At 46.0% G+C, this 17,333-nt stretch overlaps 1 protein-coding gene across 1 annotated transcript in view; it reads right to left on the reverse strand.

Annotated features, from left to right (window-relative positions):
* Positions 1 to 17,333, reverse strand: part of LOC124257670 (integrator complex subunit 5-like) — a 49,518-nt gene that overhangs the window by 20,520 nt on the left and 11,665 nt on the right. The window contains 6 exon segments of the mRNA XM_046691791.1: positions 9,168 to 9,358; positions 9,614 to 9,722; positions 10,254 to 10,393; positions 11,544 to 11,602; positions 13,378 to 13,478; positions 15,157 to 15,232. Of these exon segments, the coding sequence (XP_046547747.1) occupies positions 9,168 to 9,358; positions 9,614 to 9,722; positions 10,254 to 10,393; positions 11,544 to 11,602; positions 13,378 to 13,478; positions 15,157 to 15,232 (676 nt within the window).

The following is a 17,333-nucleotide window of genomic DNA, read 5'->3' on the forward strand; positions in this document are numbered from 1 at the left end:
TCAAAGGTTGTCGATTCCAATGGTTCATAATCCTCACTTGTGAGGTGTTGTAGCACTACATTCAGATCCCAAGCTGGGCGTGGAACTTCCGCTTTTGGTCCTCCAATCGGAAAGCACGTAGTAAGGCCAGTAACTCTGGTGTTTTTGTCAATTTAACACCCGTTCTCATAGAAATCACAGAACTAAGCGCGGCAAGATATGTTGACAATGTCGAGCCTTTTAAATGTTTGTTTTGCCGTAAGTAACACAAATAGTCTGCCACTTGAGGATGCGTAGCATCTCTCGCTGTAAAACCCTTGTTTGCTGCATAATTTTCGAAACTGTGCCACTTGTCGCCATACAAGTTACGCTGTTGAGTATCGTAAGCAAAGCGTGACCGCTTTTGCAGCCCTGGTAGAATATCCTCTCTTGTTTAAACACATTTTAATACAGTCCATACGTGAAGTTTGAATACTTCTGGGTTTCTGTGCACCTGTTTGGTGTGTGGATGTATTAACAGCTTTGAGCGCTTGGGTAGCTCTAGTGCCGGTTGACCGATTTCTTGTATTAGAGCGGGAAACCACGTTCTGGCCGGCCAGTAGGGCGCGACCAAAATGAGTTGTAGGCTCTGTGTTTGGCTGATTTTCTGTAATACTTGAGGTATTATTGCTGGGGGCGAAACGCACGCGCATTGAGGCCTTCCCATGATATGCTTAGAGTCCGCCCCGCGCCGCCCATGCTTGTGGGTCTGGAACTGGTGACAATCGAATGTCGGTAGCTGATTGTTGAATCTTGTGGCGAATAGATCTACTAGCGGGCTCCTATTTGCTTGATTATCTGTGCAAATATCTCTGTATTGAGCATCCATTCTGTCGGCGACGGGTATATGTGGCCGAGAGAGCGCGTCTGCTAGTATATTCTGGCTCCGGAATGTGGCATGCTTTGACATGTAGATTTAGATCTTGGATTAATTCAACAGTTGAAAGGTTAAAGTCAAAAGGTTCGGGCGATCTCGCTTGAGCCTTGCCTGTTCACATAGAACGCCACTGTCGAAGTTGTCGGTATGTATCATCAGGTGCGCATTCTGTAGAATGTTGCTCCAATGTCTTATGGCGCTGATTACAGCTTTCATCTCTAATGAGTTTATGTGGAGCTTGCTTTCTAGCTGATTCCATAACCCTGATGCCGTCCGGTTGGTGAGATGAGCTCCCCAACCTTGGAGCCACGCGCCTACATATAGATGGGTTTTGAATTCCTGCTCTGCTAAACAAATCCCTTCGCAGAGACATTCGATTTCTTTGTCCACCATAGTAGATGAGGTCTGAGATGTTCCGTAGACTGAATGGTTGTAGGTCGCCGAGATGTGTGTTGATGAAGACCTGTAAGGGACGTAACTGTAATCTGCCTATGACTGTCAAGTCTTGGGCTGATGTTAGAAGACCTAGTGAGCTCTGCCATTGTCGGCGGTAGCGGAGAGTAGGGCTGGAGGAATGATCTGTTGGATCTTGAGCCAACGGTCTTCTGGTACCACTATACGGGTTGAGATTGGTGATAAATCGAATGCCTAGGAATTGCAGATCTTGGCGATGGTACTAGGTCCGACTTGTGTAAGTTTACTAACCATCCCAGCTGTGTTAGTAGCTTTATGATGTAGTTTAACTGTAGTTTGAGATGCTGTGGATCTTGATCTACTTGTATCCCGTCGTCGAGGAAGAACGCGACTCGTAGCCCTTGACGATGTAGATAGGTGACAATCGGTTTCGTTATCCTCGAATAACCATGGGGCTGATGCTATTCAATGGGGAGTACTTTCCACTGGTAATGTAACCCGTCTAGCGTAAACCGAAGGTATTTCCTGGATTCGGGATGTATCGGGATGTGCAGATAAGCATCTTGTAGATCTATACTGCCCATGTAGTCCATGGGGCGAATCATGTGCCGTAACTGCGGTAGATGTATCATCGCGGAACCTCGGTGGTCTCGCGAGATAAGTCTTGTTGAAGAAGCTCATGTTGTAAATGAGTCTGTATTTCTCCTTGGAGTTTTTCTTGGGTACTAGGAAAACTGGGGAGTAGAAACCTGGTTCGATGTTTCCTTGATCTATTACTTCTATGGCCTGCTTGGTTAGGAGTAATGTAACAGCCTCTCTTAACTTTAGTAGTTGCTGTGCCTGTACCTCGAACTTGTGAGGGTTGACTGTTAGTGGAGGCTTGGCCTGTAGTGGGATACTGAAATCCGCTTGAAGAATGTTGGAGACATAGGTGTCTTGAAGCATTCCCAGTTTTCCCAGTGTAGTTGGAGACGCCCACCCACTTGTGACGGTTGTACTGGAACGGCTGGGGTGGAAGACTCCAGTCGTTCCGAACCTGTCTTTCAGCGTTTATAGTTGCGGAACCTCTGGGTGTCCTGCCTCTTCCTGACCCTCCTCTATAGTTGCCATATGGGCTTAAAAAAAGAATCTCTTCCCCTGGAACTGGCTATCTTCCTGTCTCTTGCTCTTTGTAGGCCCGTGAATTTAGATCTCCCTGAGTATCTTTGTGAAGTCTGTCGAATGACACTGGCTAGCGTGTCCATCGATTTAATCATCAGGACTTCTCTGAATCCTTGGTGACTTCCTTTGGAGACTTTGTCTATTCCTCCGTCAAAGATGGATGGGGAAGACCACGGGCTGTATATAGTGGAGCTGTAAAGTTCTCACCCCAGTTGCAGGAAGCGAGGAGGCCTTGACGACGAAGCTAAGGTCAGTGCTGCTGAGACAGACGTGAGATGATCTGTTAAGAACTGCTGGTCCTTCTTTTGCATCAGTAGGTCCGAGTAAATCATTCTATCATCTTCAGAGGTCGGTGTTACTGAAATCTGGTGATAAGTGTCTCATTTATTGTTCTAGATCTATTTAGACCAAAGAACATAAAGCCTGGCCATGGTTTCTATCTGAACCAATTTTTCGATCATCAATCTTGTAGTACTTGTTCTTGGCATCGAGGAGATCAGCTTGTAGTTCTCATCGATGTCTTGGCGCTTTGAAGAAGGGGTCCATATTATCGTGGAGAACTTCTTGGCGTGAAAGTTTGGCAGATGTGGTGTCTGAACCTTCGTGGCTTTGTTAAATGCTGTATCTAGGTTCTGTGGTACCGCCCCATAATCGGTTCGATTGGGGGTAGTGTAATAGCATCTGCATCGTCTTCTTTCATCAGATAAGTCTGCGCCGAATTGCCACTCTTGGAAGGTGATGAGAGATCTAGATTATTGACCATCCAATATCTTATCTCTGCATCTGAGAAAATAATTCCTCCATCATCTTCCATTCCATCATCATAAATGAGAGGTTGTTGCTCTTCTGATGTAGGACTGTGTGGCTCTATCTCTATATCGTTTGACGCTTGTGGAGATCTAGTTGTAGGCTTATGTGCAGACCTGTGAGGTGATCGACGTGGTGATGTACGTGGAGATCGGCGTGGAGATCGGCGTGGTGATCGGCGAGGAGATCGTCTTGGTGATCTACATCGATATGTTGATCTTCTTGGCGACCTATGAGGGGACCGTATATAACAAGTTTTATGGATAACAACTTCTTTATTTTCGTGAGTGCGACGTTCCGATACAGATTCTTGTACCGTTGTCAAGCAAGAGTGATACATGAAGTGTAGGAGCTGCATATATATACTGTATATAACAATGAAACAACATAATAGACAAAGGAAACAACATAATTGCCATGATTGGCTAAGCAGTAAGCTGATGAAGCCAGTAAGTACATAAAGGATAGTGAATGGAAGCCAGAGATGTAGTTACAATGAGATGTTTATACAATGGATGCTAAGTTTATACAATAGACTGGGCTTGGTGGAGGAGTGGATCATAAGCAGATGGAATGAAGTATCCTTGGTCACGGTTGATGGTAGGCTTGTATGTTTGATGTGAATGGCTTCTGTGAGCTTGCGTTTAGTGAAGTCCGTTTGGTTGTTGGCTATAGAATGGTGATGTCGGACCACTCTATTTGATGATTAGGGTTGGCTTTGATGTGGTCAGAGATAGCTGATTTGGTGTCGGAATTAGCAACAGAGGTCACGATGTTCTTTGACTTCGGGTGTTGATGGGTCGGATGTTTCACCTATGTAGCATTGTCCACAATCACAGTCTATTTTGTAAATAACACATTTCGGGTTGTTGTTGTTGACGGTGGGTTGTTTTCTTCCGCTGGCATGGAGGAGGTTGTTGAGGCTGGAGGACGCTGAGAAAGGTAGTGTCTATTCCCCGCCTGTTGTTTCAGGAGTCGGCTGATTTGGTGTGATGGTTTTACCAATGTAGGGAATGGATATCTTGATGGGGGGCTGATTCTGGTTTAGATCTTTGGCAGGAGGTGAAAGCGCTGCTTCGATGGTTCTGTTGACTATTTCAGGTGGGTAGTGGCCATGCGTTCCACAAAGACTTTCCTCAGGTGTTCAATTTCTTCCTGTAGGTTTGTTGAGCAGATGTTTTTGGCTCTTCTGGTCAATGTGGAGATGACCTTGGTCTTGACTTTAGGTGGGTGGTTGGAGTTGTAGTGGATGTATTGATCCAGATGAGTTGGTTTCTGTACACGGAGGTCTGAGTTGGTTGCAGGCTGTGCGGGACACAAGGACATCAAGGAAAGGTAGTTGGTTGTTCTGCTCTGTTTCAATGGTGAATTTGATGCGGGGATGTTGGCTGTTGAGATGGGCGAGGAGCTGCTTTGGATCTTGCTGAGGTTGGAGGACGACGGTGTGTCATCCACTTTGCGGTACCAGCAGGATGGTTTGAAGGGTGCAGTTTCTAGGGCCTTCTCTTCCAGGTCGGCCATGTAAATTTCTGTTAGGATGGGGGATAGTGGGGAGCCCATGGGAAGTCCGTGGATTTGTGCTCATAGATGGCATCGCTTCCAGGTGAAGTAGGTGGAGTTGATGGCATGGGAGGTGAGGCTGATGATAGAGTCGGTAGAGAGGCTGGTGTTGAGGGTTGTTGGAGGTTGTCAATTCTGTGGACGTGAGTGCTTGAAGGGCTTCATCCCGAGGTACATTGGTGAATAGGTCCACAACGTCAGAAGCTGATGATTGGACCTGGGTTGGTGATGTCACGGATCTTGGAGCAGAAGTCAGTTGAATCATTGATGAAGGAGTTGGCAGATTTACCTAATGGGGAGAGTACTTGGGTAAGGTGCTGGGCAGTACTGTAGAATACAGTGTCACGGGAACAGACTAGTAGAGCGAGTTTTAACGGGGTTCTTGTGGATTTTGACTGTTGCTCTGGCATAGGTGTGGCTGGGGTGAGATACTGTGAGTTTACGATACAGGTCTGTTGAGAGTTCATATTTATCATGCAGCGTTTTTAGCGTGGCCTTATGCTGACGGTTGAGCTTTGTAGTCGGATCCCTCTTCATCATTTGGTAGGTTGAGGTGTCATCTAGGAGGTTATCCACCATGGAGTGGAAGTGGTCCTTGTCTAAGACAACAGTGGCTCTGCCCTTGTCGGCTGGGGCGATGACAATATCAGGATGTTGTTTAAGTTGTCTGATGGCTTGTTTCTCAGCTGGTGTGATGTTTGGTTTCTGAGGCTGGGCTTTGTGGAGAATACTGGTGATCTGGTGTCGGAGGAAGTCGCACTCACGAAAAATAAAGAAGTTGTTATCCATAAAACTTGTTATATACTGTACGTCTCAACTTCTAAAATGCCACTCAAACAAGTTATGAGGGGACCGATGGTAGCTTCGCGAAGCTCTTGTGTAGTCCCTCGATGTCCTTTTAGATGATGACGATCTGGGTTCAGGTGTCCTTAGCGAACGCCACCGCTTCGGCATCTCGCGTCGGTCCTGGGGAACGGTGATATGACCTTCGCTAAGGCTTCCGTGAGGTCTGATGATCAGATTCCGTGTCTGAGTATGGCGCCCGAAGAAGGTGATGATCTTTCCGCTTTGGCGAAGGCCTTCGCGAAGGCTGTACATCTGGGTCCTTCGTCGAGGTGGTCTGTGACTTCCTTCAGCGAAGGCTGCATCGTCGTGGCTGCTCGTTGACAGGGGGTGCCTCTGGGGTGCTGTCTACGTTTGGAGCCTTCGCGAAGGCTCGGACCCTGGGATGGCTGCTTCTCCAGTCTGTAGTGGCCTTCCATCATGATCATGATCTGCTTCATTAGATCGCCTGGGATGATCTGCGACGTAGTAGATGGTGTCCTCTCTGCGGTGATAGCGGTGGGGCCCTCAGCATCTCTCGCCTGACATCAGTGTAGAGGCATCAGGCTGCATGGTGATCTCTGCTGAAGTCACTGTCGCTGACACTGGCCGCTTCTTGTATGCATATGGGTATGATGATAGGCTGGTCATCGTAGAGGCCCACTTCTGCTGCTGGAACGATCTCGGCTGAGAAAGTTCTCGATGACTTCGTGAATTTCCCTTTGGAGGATGACGCTGCCCTGGGGGTAGTGCAAGAAGTCTGCGTTGAGAGACGTTGAGGCCCTCTTGGACTTTATCTGCGATGACGGAATGTCTGGGGAGGCCGGTGGCTTCTTAGAGGTGACGGACTGCATCCCACGCCCCTCTTCCGATGGGGGTCTCAAGCAGAACACCAGACGGGGAGGATCGCTCGACAGCAGCTGACTGGATGGGAAATCCGATGTATCGGCCATGTCTACACCTAGTTTATGTGACCTATCTGCAACACGCCTCAAGACGCCTTAAAGATGGTATTTATTAAAGGCAGAATTGGTTAAATTAATGCAGTAACTGCAACGTGAATCAAACGCTGAAGGCGTAGTACAACTAGGGCATACTACATGCGGATCCACAGCGGAAAAACGTAATCTACAAATAGTACAGTTTTTCATCAACGTAATACTAGCTGAACAATCACGAACTCACGCGAATAAACAGTAGAAATAATGATTAATTATCAATGCAAATTAATGAAGGATACTAGCTATACCTTTATAGTAAACTATAATCGGTAACTAACTAAGAAAAACCAAAGGATATAGTGTGTAAGGAGACACAGGCGCTCTCACATCCTGCTCACTGGGCGAAGAAGGAGAGAGTGAAGCATGAGGCCAGAGGGTGGCGACACCTGTTCCCGCGCTTACGGCAGGGGAGGCAACTCTTGGGTGAGTACCAATTAGTGATTTTATATTGAAGGGAGCTTCAATTAAGGAGATACAAGTGTTCCACTATGTTCGCAAGAGGAAGGGGACAAGCAAAAGAGCATGAGTCAGGATAAGGAAAAATTTGTATACTTATATACTTAAACTATCTCACGGTATGCACTTCTCTCGCTACTTCGACCTAGGCGTGGAAACGTTCTGTAGGCTAAGTTGAATCAAATCTTCTGGCCTCTCTCCCACCTGACTGCTCACCCACTCCTATAGCTGGACCTGTCAATCATCTCTGTAAAGCGTGATAGGAGCTGAGATGGTCACGTGACGTTGCACTACCGCCATTCTTGTCTTGGAGTGAGTGAGTGAGCTTAGTTTTACGCCGCACTCAGCAATATTCCAACTTGTATATGGTGGCGGTCTGTAAATAATTGAGTCTGGACCAGACAATCCAGCGATCAACAGCATGAGCATCGTTCTGCGCAATTGTGACCACCCGATCCCGTTAGTCGCCTCTTACGACAAGCATGGGTTATTGAAGGCCAATATTCTAACCCGGACCTTCACGGGTCTTCTCGTCTTGGAGCCCCAAGTAATCTGTGATGTGGGGAAGGTCGGGTGGGAATATATCGCGTGAGATAGGATAAGTATATATCATATAAGAGAATAGAAGTCAACAAGTGGAGTGTCGACCACCTCTGCATGTAGTACAAGACTGACCTCACAGTCTATCGAGTCATGGGTATGACAGTACTAACATGCCCTAGTTCCAGCTAGGTGCGGTGATCTATGCCCAAATAAATCAATACCAACAAGAAAGATAGGATCCATATCTTTTATTGATATGCAGGTAGCGAAAGGTAGGACTGCTTCTTTATCTGTGGTTGCGAGCTGATAACAACTGCTGCGCTAGAACCAACGGACCCAACTCGTTAAGACCCTCCACATCAGTGACGGACAAATCCCGGAGATAGTGAGTGAGTGAGCGACACGCTTAGAATAACCGTTCGCAATCAGTGATTTATGCCAATGTACCAAGCATGTAGATGGAGTGTTGGAAGCTGATCTGAGTGAGGGTGGATCAGAAGGTCGTTGTGTTCGGGAAGTGGTATTGGGTGTGGATCGACCATGTCTTGCAGGTCTACAAACCAACTTCTGGCCGGCCAATAAGGCACGACCGAAAGCAGTGTCATCCACTGCATTGTTCGTAACTTGAGTAGTATTTGTGGAAGTAGCGCCACTGGCGGAACCACATACACGTTGAGGCCTTCACAGGGAAGGAAGGCCTCCGACGGTCCCTATCTGCCACTCGTCTTGAACCAACCCGACGATAAGCAGAAAACGCTTCATCATCGAGATTGGCACAATATGAGCAGCATCGTGACCTCTCACACCATCCAATGCAGTAAACACAAAGAGTATGCGGGTCAGCGGCCGAAAAATTACTTCTGCATTTGTCACAGTGTTTTCTCTTCCTCGACGAACGATTACTTTTCCCCATGATGAACAAAAGAGACAAGTGGTAGACAGAGCAAATAACATGCATCCATCTCTGTGGGTGACAAGAATGAGAACGACAGTAGTGGGACGTCATGTGACCATCTGAGCGCCTAGCACGCTTTACAGAGATGATTGACAGGTCCAGCTATAGGAGTGGGAGAGAGGCCATAAGGTTTCATTCAACTTAGCCTACAGCATGTTTCCATGCCTTGGTTGAAGTAGCGAGAGAAGTGTATACCGTGAGCTAAGATGAGTTTAAAAATTAACAAACACTGCATCAAGATTTATCAAGTGATGCAGGGATTGGGATAGAGAACATTGACAATGGGGCATTTTCTGAATTTAGAATGGGCCACTGCCCTTGCATCAATAGTATAATTCAAAATTTTAATGGGCCATTTTTTATTCTAATGTGCTAAAGTGGCCCATGGCCTCTTCCTTTCCCAGTCCCTGAGAGATGTATGCTTACTGAATAACTTCTAAATATCAATCTCTGACCAACTGACAGTTTAGGTGTCAGTCAGCACCATAAGACATTTGTCCTCGGGGTGCTACTGTTTGGATCAACAGTATAAACGGGTTCTCCATGCCATTACCTGGTTGTCTTTGTCTTGAATGATGTCGTCTTTTTCTCCCATTGGATGAGGAACAGCAGATTTTTCAGAAGTCGGTGCTGATTGGTTGATGTGTGAGGTTGTAGCAGGTCAAACACGTATCGCATGGTGGTTGTAATGAGGTTAGGGATGCCGATCTCTATTCCCTTCTGGAGTCTCAGAAACACTGTCGACTATAAAGAATACAGTGTCACATGGCACTAGGTATAGCATTGTGGAATATCAAACTGAAGCCTTTATCTTATTACATGTTTCAACAAGCACCAGTATCCTAAAGGTGTAATCAAACATACATTTTGAAAACGTTGCTTTCCCATCAACTGAATCATTCTCCAATTGAAAACCTGTACAAGCAGAAAACAATTGCATAATAAAGGTGTAGTGTTACTGCTGATGTTTCTCAGTGCGGAAGTCTGGAGGTACTGCACCTGCATCGGTCGGACTGACTGCGCGATGACTCCTGACAAGATGGTGGCAGCACAGGACTGGCCGGAGTACAGAGCGACGAATGTCAAAATCTGCTGCACCCACAGGTGGCTGGAACCGGAGAATGTGAGTAAGTGATGATTCAGACACGTTGTGATATCCTCAGCCGACACATGGAACTAACCAACACTCTGTCACTACATATTACCATAACCAACATCCCTCAAACTGCTGATGTTGTTGCTTGCTAGAAGCATAACTAGAAAAACAGCCACATATTAATGTCTCTCACCTGACTTTAACCACATACATGCAGAAGTGGGCCAAATGTCATCCTGACAACATGGCTGCCATGGCAATCAAATTTCCTGTCCACTCCCCAAGCTTAAACCAATAGACCATCATTTCACCCATACTAAAATGGCTGAGAGGAATGAATAAATCTGTCTGCCGCTATGTTTGAAGTGAGATTTGCTGGGATCCCTTTCCAGGATTTGTGGTCTCAGAGGAGATATGAGAAATCATACCATGGCACGGAAATTATGACACAATAATGACAGCCTCTGAACAAAAGTTACTGTCACAATTGAAGTTTAAATATTTTCTGCAACTGACGATAAACATGACAGAGTCAGTGCTCACCTCTGTCCCTCGCTCTCTATGAGGAGTTTGAGAAGTCGGTGGACTTCAGCGGCCAGCCCGGCGAGGAGAGGCAGATCCTGGTTGGGCATGTTCTTCTTCCGGGAGTGAATTGTGTGTTGGATTTCATAGATCAGCTTATCCTATAACATAGCATGACAACATAATGAATGTTTATATTAGAATTCATGTATGTTTTGTGTTGTTTAACATCAGTCCAGCTGTATCACAAAAGCCCATAATTCTGGGCCAGACAAACCAGTGATTTATGTTATGAGCATTGTCCCATGCATGCAGGGTCAAGATGGCTGAGTTTAGAATCTGGATGTAATCTATGGTCTTTCAGATTTACACTCAGAAGCTGTTATATCTACAAACATGATTGACTTACGAATACATGATTCTGTATTTATGCTTCTTTGATGTAGGTCCTGGACACAAGCTCACTCTCAACTCACAAGCAATCCTGGACATCAAGCTTATCCAGGATTCAAACCAGTGATCAAAGTGTCATACACATCCACTCACCCAAATCACCATCAGCTCATGATAACTCACCATCAGTTCATGACACAACTCACCAACCAGTTCATGACACAACTCACCATCAGCTCGTGATAACTCACCACCAGTTCATGACACAACTCACCACCAGTTCATGACACAACTCACCATCCAGTTCATGACAACTCACCATCAGTTCATGACAACTCACCACCAGCTCAGCTCATCAATCAGTTCAGGCTGGCACAACATGACACTCACCACTCACAGTTCATGACACAACTCACCATCAGTTCATGACACAACTCACCATCAGTTCATGACACAACTCATCACCACCAGTCATGACACAACTCACCACCAGTTCATGACAACTCTCACCAGTTCATGACAGACACAACTCACACAACTCACCATCAGTTTATGACACAACTCATCACCAGTTCATGACACAACTCACCACATCAGTTCATGACAACTCACCAGTCAGTCACAACTCATCACCAGTTCATGACACAACTCACCAGTTCATCATGACACAACTCACCATCAGTTTATGACACAACTCATCATTCAGTTCATGACACAACTCACACTCAGTTCATGACAGTTCATGACAACTCACCATCAGTTCACAACTGATGACACAATTCTCAGTTCATGACACAAATCATCACCAGTTCATGACACAACTTATCACCAGTCCATGACACAACTCACCATCAGTTCATGACACAACTCATCATCAGTTCATGACACAACTCACCATCAGTTCATGACACAACTCACCATCAGTTCGTGGCATGCATCCTGGACTTCCTTCACAGGACAAGTGACCTCCATTCCATCTGATAGAACAATATTTTCATTAATCACTACACTGGTTGCCCGTGGAAACAATAAGTTGAGTATAATCTTACATTGTGTGGTCTGATGAAGGTAAACATATCACTTATACACTGTCAGTCATGGCAGACTAGCTGTAACAACAAGCTAGAATCAGGTGGTATATCACTTATACACCGTCAGTCATGACAGACCAGCTGTAACAACAAGCTAGAATCAGGTGGTATATCACTTATACACCGTCAGTCATGACAGACCAGCTGTAACAACAAGCTAGAATCAGGTGGTATATCACTTATACACTGTCAGTCATGACAGACTAGCTGTAACAACAAGCTAGAATCAGGTGGTATATCACTTATACACAAAATATACACTAGCTGTAACAACAGCTCAATCAGGTGGTATATCACTACAGATGACTAGCTGTAACAACAAGCTGTAACAACAAGCTACAATCCAGGTGGTATATCACTAATACACTGTCAGTCATGACACACTAGCTGTAATCACTAACAACGCCAGTCAGAATCAGGTGGTATATCACTTGGTATATCACCACCGTCAGTCATGACACACCAGCTGTAACAACAAGCTAGAATCAGGTGGTATATCACTTATACACCGTCAGTCATGACAGACTAGCTGTAACAACAAGCTAGAATCAGGTGGTATATCACTTATACACCGTCAGTCATGACAGACCAGCTGTAACAACAAGCTAGAATCAGGTGGTATATCACTTATACACCGTCAGTCATGACAGACTAGCTGTAACAACAAGCTAGAATCAGGTGGTATATCACTTATACACCGTCAGTCATGACAGACTAGCTGTAACAACAAACAAGCTAGAATCAGGTGGTATATCACTTATACACTGTCAGTCATGACAGACTAGCTGTAACAACAAGCTAGAATCAGGTGGTATATCACTTATACACCGTCAGTCATGACAGACTAGCTGTAACAACAAGCTAGAATCAGGTGGTATATCACTTATACACCGTCAGTCATGACAGACCAGCTGTAACAACAAGCTAGAATCAGGTGGTATATCACTTATACACCGTCAGTCATGACAGACCAGCTGTAACAACAAGCTAGAATCAGGTGGTATATCACTTATACCTGACAGACTAGTCCAGTCATGACAGACCAGCTGTAACAACAAGCTAGAATCAGGTGGTATATCACTTATATACCGTCAGTCATGACAGACTAGCTGTAACAACAAGCTAGAATCAGGTGGTATATCACTTATACACAGTGACAGTCATGACAGACACTAGCTGTCATGACAAGCAAGCAAGCTAGAATCAGGTGGTATATCACTTATATACCGTCAGTCATGACAGACCAGCTGTAACAACAAGCTAGAATCAGGTGGTATATCACTTATACCCCGTCAGTCATGACAGACTAGCTGTAACAACAAGCTAGAATCAGGTGGTATATCACTTATACACCGTCAGTCATGACAGACCAGCTGTAACAACAAGCTAGAATCAGGTGGTATATCACTTATACCCCGTCAGTCATGACAGACTAGCTGTAACAACAAGCTAGAATCAGGTGGTATTTAACATCTTTTGACTACAAGATTTTAAATTTCAGTCTCCACAAAACAATAAAATGTTTAACTTCTGTGTGGTCATAAATGATCCCATATGATTACTGGTTGGAGATGTGGTCATGAAATGTGTGTATATACTGGTTGGAGAGAGATTGTATAACTGTTGCTGTGACAATGTGTGTATATACTGATTATACTCACCCTGCTGGGGTTTGGGTGCAGCAGCTGTGATGAGGAACTCCACAACATCGTAACCGCCAACATCGCTCTTCACTGCCAAGTGGACCACTAGACTGAGCAGGCTGCAACACACTGAGTGAGTGAGTGGACGCATGTTGTTTAATGCCAATGGAGATGTTTCATAATCGAAATGTATTCATATTAACGCCAGTGTCAAATATAAGTGGAGTGGAATAGAGGGGAGAGTAGTGGCATTAAGTGGGCAGGACGAGAGTGATGTGGAGCCACATGGAGTGGAGTGGAACTGAGCGGGGAGGAGAGGGCAGGATGGGAGTGATGTGGAGCCACATGGAGCGGAGTGGAACTGAGCGGGGAGGAGAGGGCAGGACCAGAGTGATGTGGAGCCACATGGAGTGGAGTGGAACTGAGCGGGGAGGAGAGGGCAGGATGGGAGTGATGTGGAGCCACATGGAGGCCCGAGTGGAACTGGAGGGGAGGGAGAGGAGCAGGATGGGAGTGATGTGGAGCCACATGGAGTGGAGCTGAGGAGTGGAACTGAGCATGGAGGAGAGGGCAGGACCAGAGTGATATGTGAGCCACATGGGTGGAGTGGAACTGGCGGGAGGAGAGAGGGCAGGATGAGAGTGATGTGGAGCCACATGGAGGGAGTGGAACTGGCCGGGGGAGGAGAGGGCAGGGCGAGAGTGATGTGGAGCCACATGGAGTGGAGTGGAACTGGCCGGGAGGAGAGGAGAGGCAGGATGAGTGATGTGGAGCCACATGGAGTGGAGTGGAACTGGAGCCACAGGGGAGGAGAGAGCAGGGCCAGAGAGTGATGTGTAGCCACATGGAGTGGAGGAACTGGCTTGGGAGGAGAGGGCAGGATGGGAGTGATGTGGAGCCACATGGAGTGGAGTGGAACTGAGCGGGGAGGAGAGGGCAGGATGAGAGTGATGTGGAGCCACATGGAGTGGAGTGGAACTGAGCGGGGAGGAGAGGGCAGGATGGGAGTGATGTGGGAGCCACATGGGAGTGGAGTGGAACTGAGAGGGGAGGAGAGGGAGCAGGACCAGGAGTGATGTGGAGCCACATGGAGTGGAGTGGAACTGAGCTGGGGAGGAGGAGAGGGAGCCAGGGCGAGAGTGATGTGTAGCCACATGGAGTGGAGTGGAACTGAGAGTGGGGAGGAGAGAGGGGCAGACCAGAGTGATGTGTAGCCACATGGAGTGGAGAGTGGAACTGGCCCGGGGAGGAGAGGGCAGGATGAGAGTGAAGCAGAGCCACATGGAGGCCCGAGTGAGCAGAGAGGAGAGCTGTGCTGAGAGCTGAGAGCTGAGCTGAGTAGCAGTCGGACAGTAGTGGAGTGGAGAGGTGTCATATGAGCAGGTTGGGAGTGATGCAGAGCCACATCGAGTGAAATGGAGTGGTGTTGGAAATACTGTAGTGGAGTGGAATCAAGTGATCCAATGAGGAATGAGGACTATTGTTATGGATATACAACTTCTTGTATAGACAACATTTCGACATCAAGCAATGTCGTTGTAACCACTTGCTTGACAACGACATTAGACTCTATGTCATCATTCCTCGTCTACCCAACTTCTAGAATGCCATTCAAAGAAGTCAAGTTATCCAATGTTGAATGGAGTCAAGAGAGTGGAGTTCAACCTGTGACACATACACGAAATATAGCAGTGACGTGAGCCCTAGCTTGTGGCAAAAGTAACATACTTTCAAAATCTTCTTGTTGACTATTTTAGGTCTCCCTACATTATGTAGCAGCACATACTCAGTACATACCTCTCGTATTCTTTCAAGTTTGCCATCTTCCACTTGGAGAACTGGCCGTGAAGTTTGTTGAGAACGTCAGGTGTCACTGGTGAGAGAACAATACACATGGGTCACAGCAGGCTGGACAGACACACACAGTTGGTGAGAGAACAATACACATGGGTCACAGCAGGCTGGACAGACACACACAGTTGGTGAGAGAACAATACACATGGGTCACAGCAGGCTGGACAGACACACACAGTTGGTGAGAGAACAATACACATGGGTCACAGCAGGCTGGACAGACACACACAGTTGGTGAGAGAACAATACACATGGGTCACAGCAGGCTGGACAGACACACACAGCTGGTGAGAGAACAATACACATGGGTCACAGCAGGCTGGACAGACACACACAGTTGGTGAGAGAACAATACACATGGGTCACAGCAGGCTGGACAGACACACACAGTTGGTGAGAGAACAATACACATGGGTCACAGCAGGCTGGACAGACACACACAGTTGGTGAGAGAACAATACACATGGGTCACAGCAGGCTGGACAGACACACAGTTGGTGAGAGAACAATACACATGGGTCACAGCAGGCTGGACAGACACACACAGTTGGTGAGAGAACAATACACATGGGTCACAGCAGGCTGGACAGACACACACAGTTGGTGAGAGAACAATACACATGGGTCACAGCAGGCTGGACAGACACACACAGTTGGTGAGAGAACAATACACATGGGTCACAGCAGGCTGGACAGACACACACAGTTGGTGAGAGAACAATACACATGGATCACAGCAGGCTGGACAGACACACACAGTAGAAACTCGACAATCTAGTTTAGAAGGTTACACTATACTCATCAGAGCCTTAAAGGTCACATGCAACGTAAAACACAACTTTGCAGATTCTGATACCTTTCGGTATCGACATAGCGAAACAAATCGTCAAAAATGCAAATTCAACTTATAAAGTTGAAAAATACTGCGATGAAAAAAGCCTTGAAATCGAGGTTCAAAGCGTTTCACTAATTTTCCCCAGACTTTCTGGGGAATAATGGTTTCAACAGCTGGAGCTGCGCTCATAGCACGTGCGCAAGTAAATAGGTTCGAGCAGCTTGGAAGCGGGTTGTCGGGTGAATACTCGGTGAAGGCTTTGGTGTGAGCTATTTTTCTAATGTTTTGTTGATATCTCACAGGCGCTGAGCTTTTATATGTTATGACAGTAAATAAACTGTTTATATAATTTCATTTGTCTATTTCACCACACGTTTTTCTTACCGAGTCACTTTCTCAGTTCGATACTTAAAAGCAATGTCATTATTTAGCGTTGACACAATTTCTAACTGTGATATAGATATGTCGTTGTCACAGACAAAACTCAATGTCTTGTTTTATTAAAGAACCACTAAACTTTGTTTTTTGTTACTCTTTTAACCATTACATATGAAAGATTTGTAGTTAGTCTTATGCGGAACACCAAATTTATTCTTTAAAAACTTGTGGTTAATTAATACCGAGCGATTAAAGTGGCCCAAAAAATTGGCCTGCTTCCCTCTCAGCCCATGTGAAACCACAGACAGGTTCACGTAACTCTGTCGCCAGAGCACTGCAGTGGCGTCATATGAGGAGCGATTTTCAGTTAGTTGTATAGAAAGTGTGTATGCACGCTCATCATTTTGATGATTTCGACATCAACGGCGACATGCGAATCGTTGCTTTGTAATGCGTCAAGTGCTCTAGGGAGTCGAAGGCGATGGTGTCACCATGCACAGATTTCCACAGGATCCGCGGATTCGTTGCTAAATTGGTTATGTTTGTGAGTCACGGCGCGGCGTTGTGGAAGCCTGAAGCGATATCTTACTTGTGTTCAGATCGCTTCCGAAGTTAAAGAATCAAAACTACTTACTAGTTGTAGTAAAAATCATTATATGATTGATGACCATAAAGATTTTCCATGACACAACTTGTAACATAGCGATTTCTTCCTCGGAAGTGAGCTTGATGGTCAGTAACAATAATATTGTAAGTGGTATTATATTGACACCCACCTGCCGCTGCCACGAGAGAATTGTTATGTTATGCAGCTATGTCATGCAAAATCCTATTGGCCCTCAATCAAATACATATTGTACTACCAGTAGAAAGTAGTTTTGATTTTTGTAACTTCGGTGAAAACAAA

Source organism: Haliotis rubra, unplaced genomic scaffold, assembly GCF_003918875.1.
Source record: "Haliotis rubra isolate DU_JTF1 unplaced genomic scaffold, ASM391887v1 Scf67, whole genome shotgun sequence".
In the NCBI taxonomy this organism is placed as follows: domain Eukaryota; kingdom Metazoa; phylum Mollusca; class Gastropoda; order Lepetellida; family Haliotidae; genus Haliotis; species Haliotis rubra.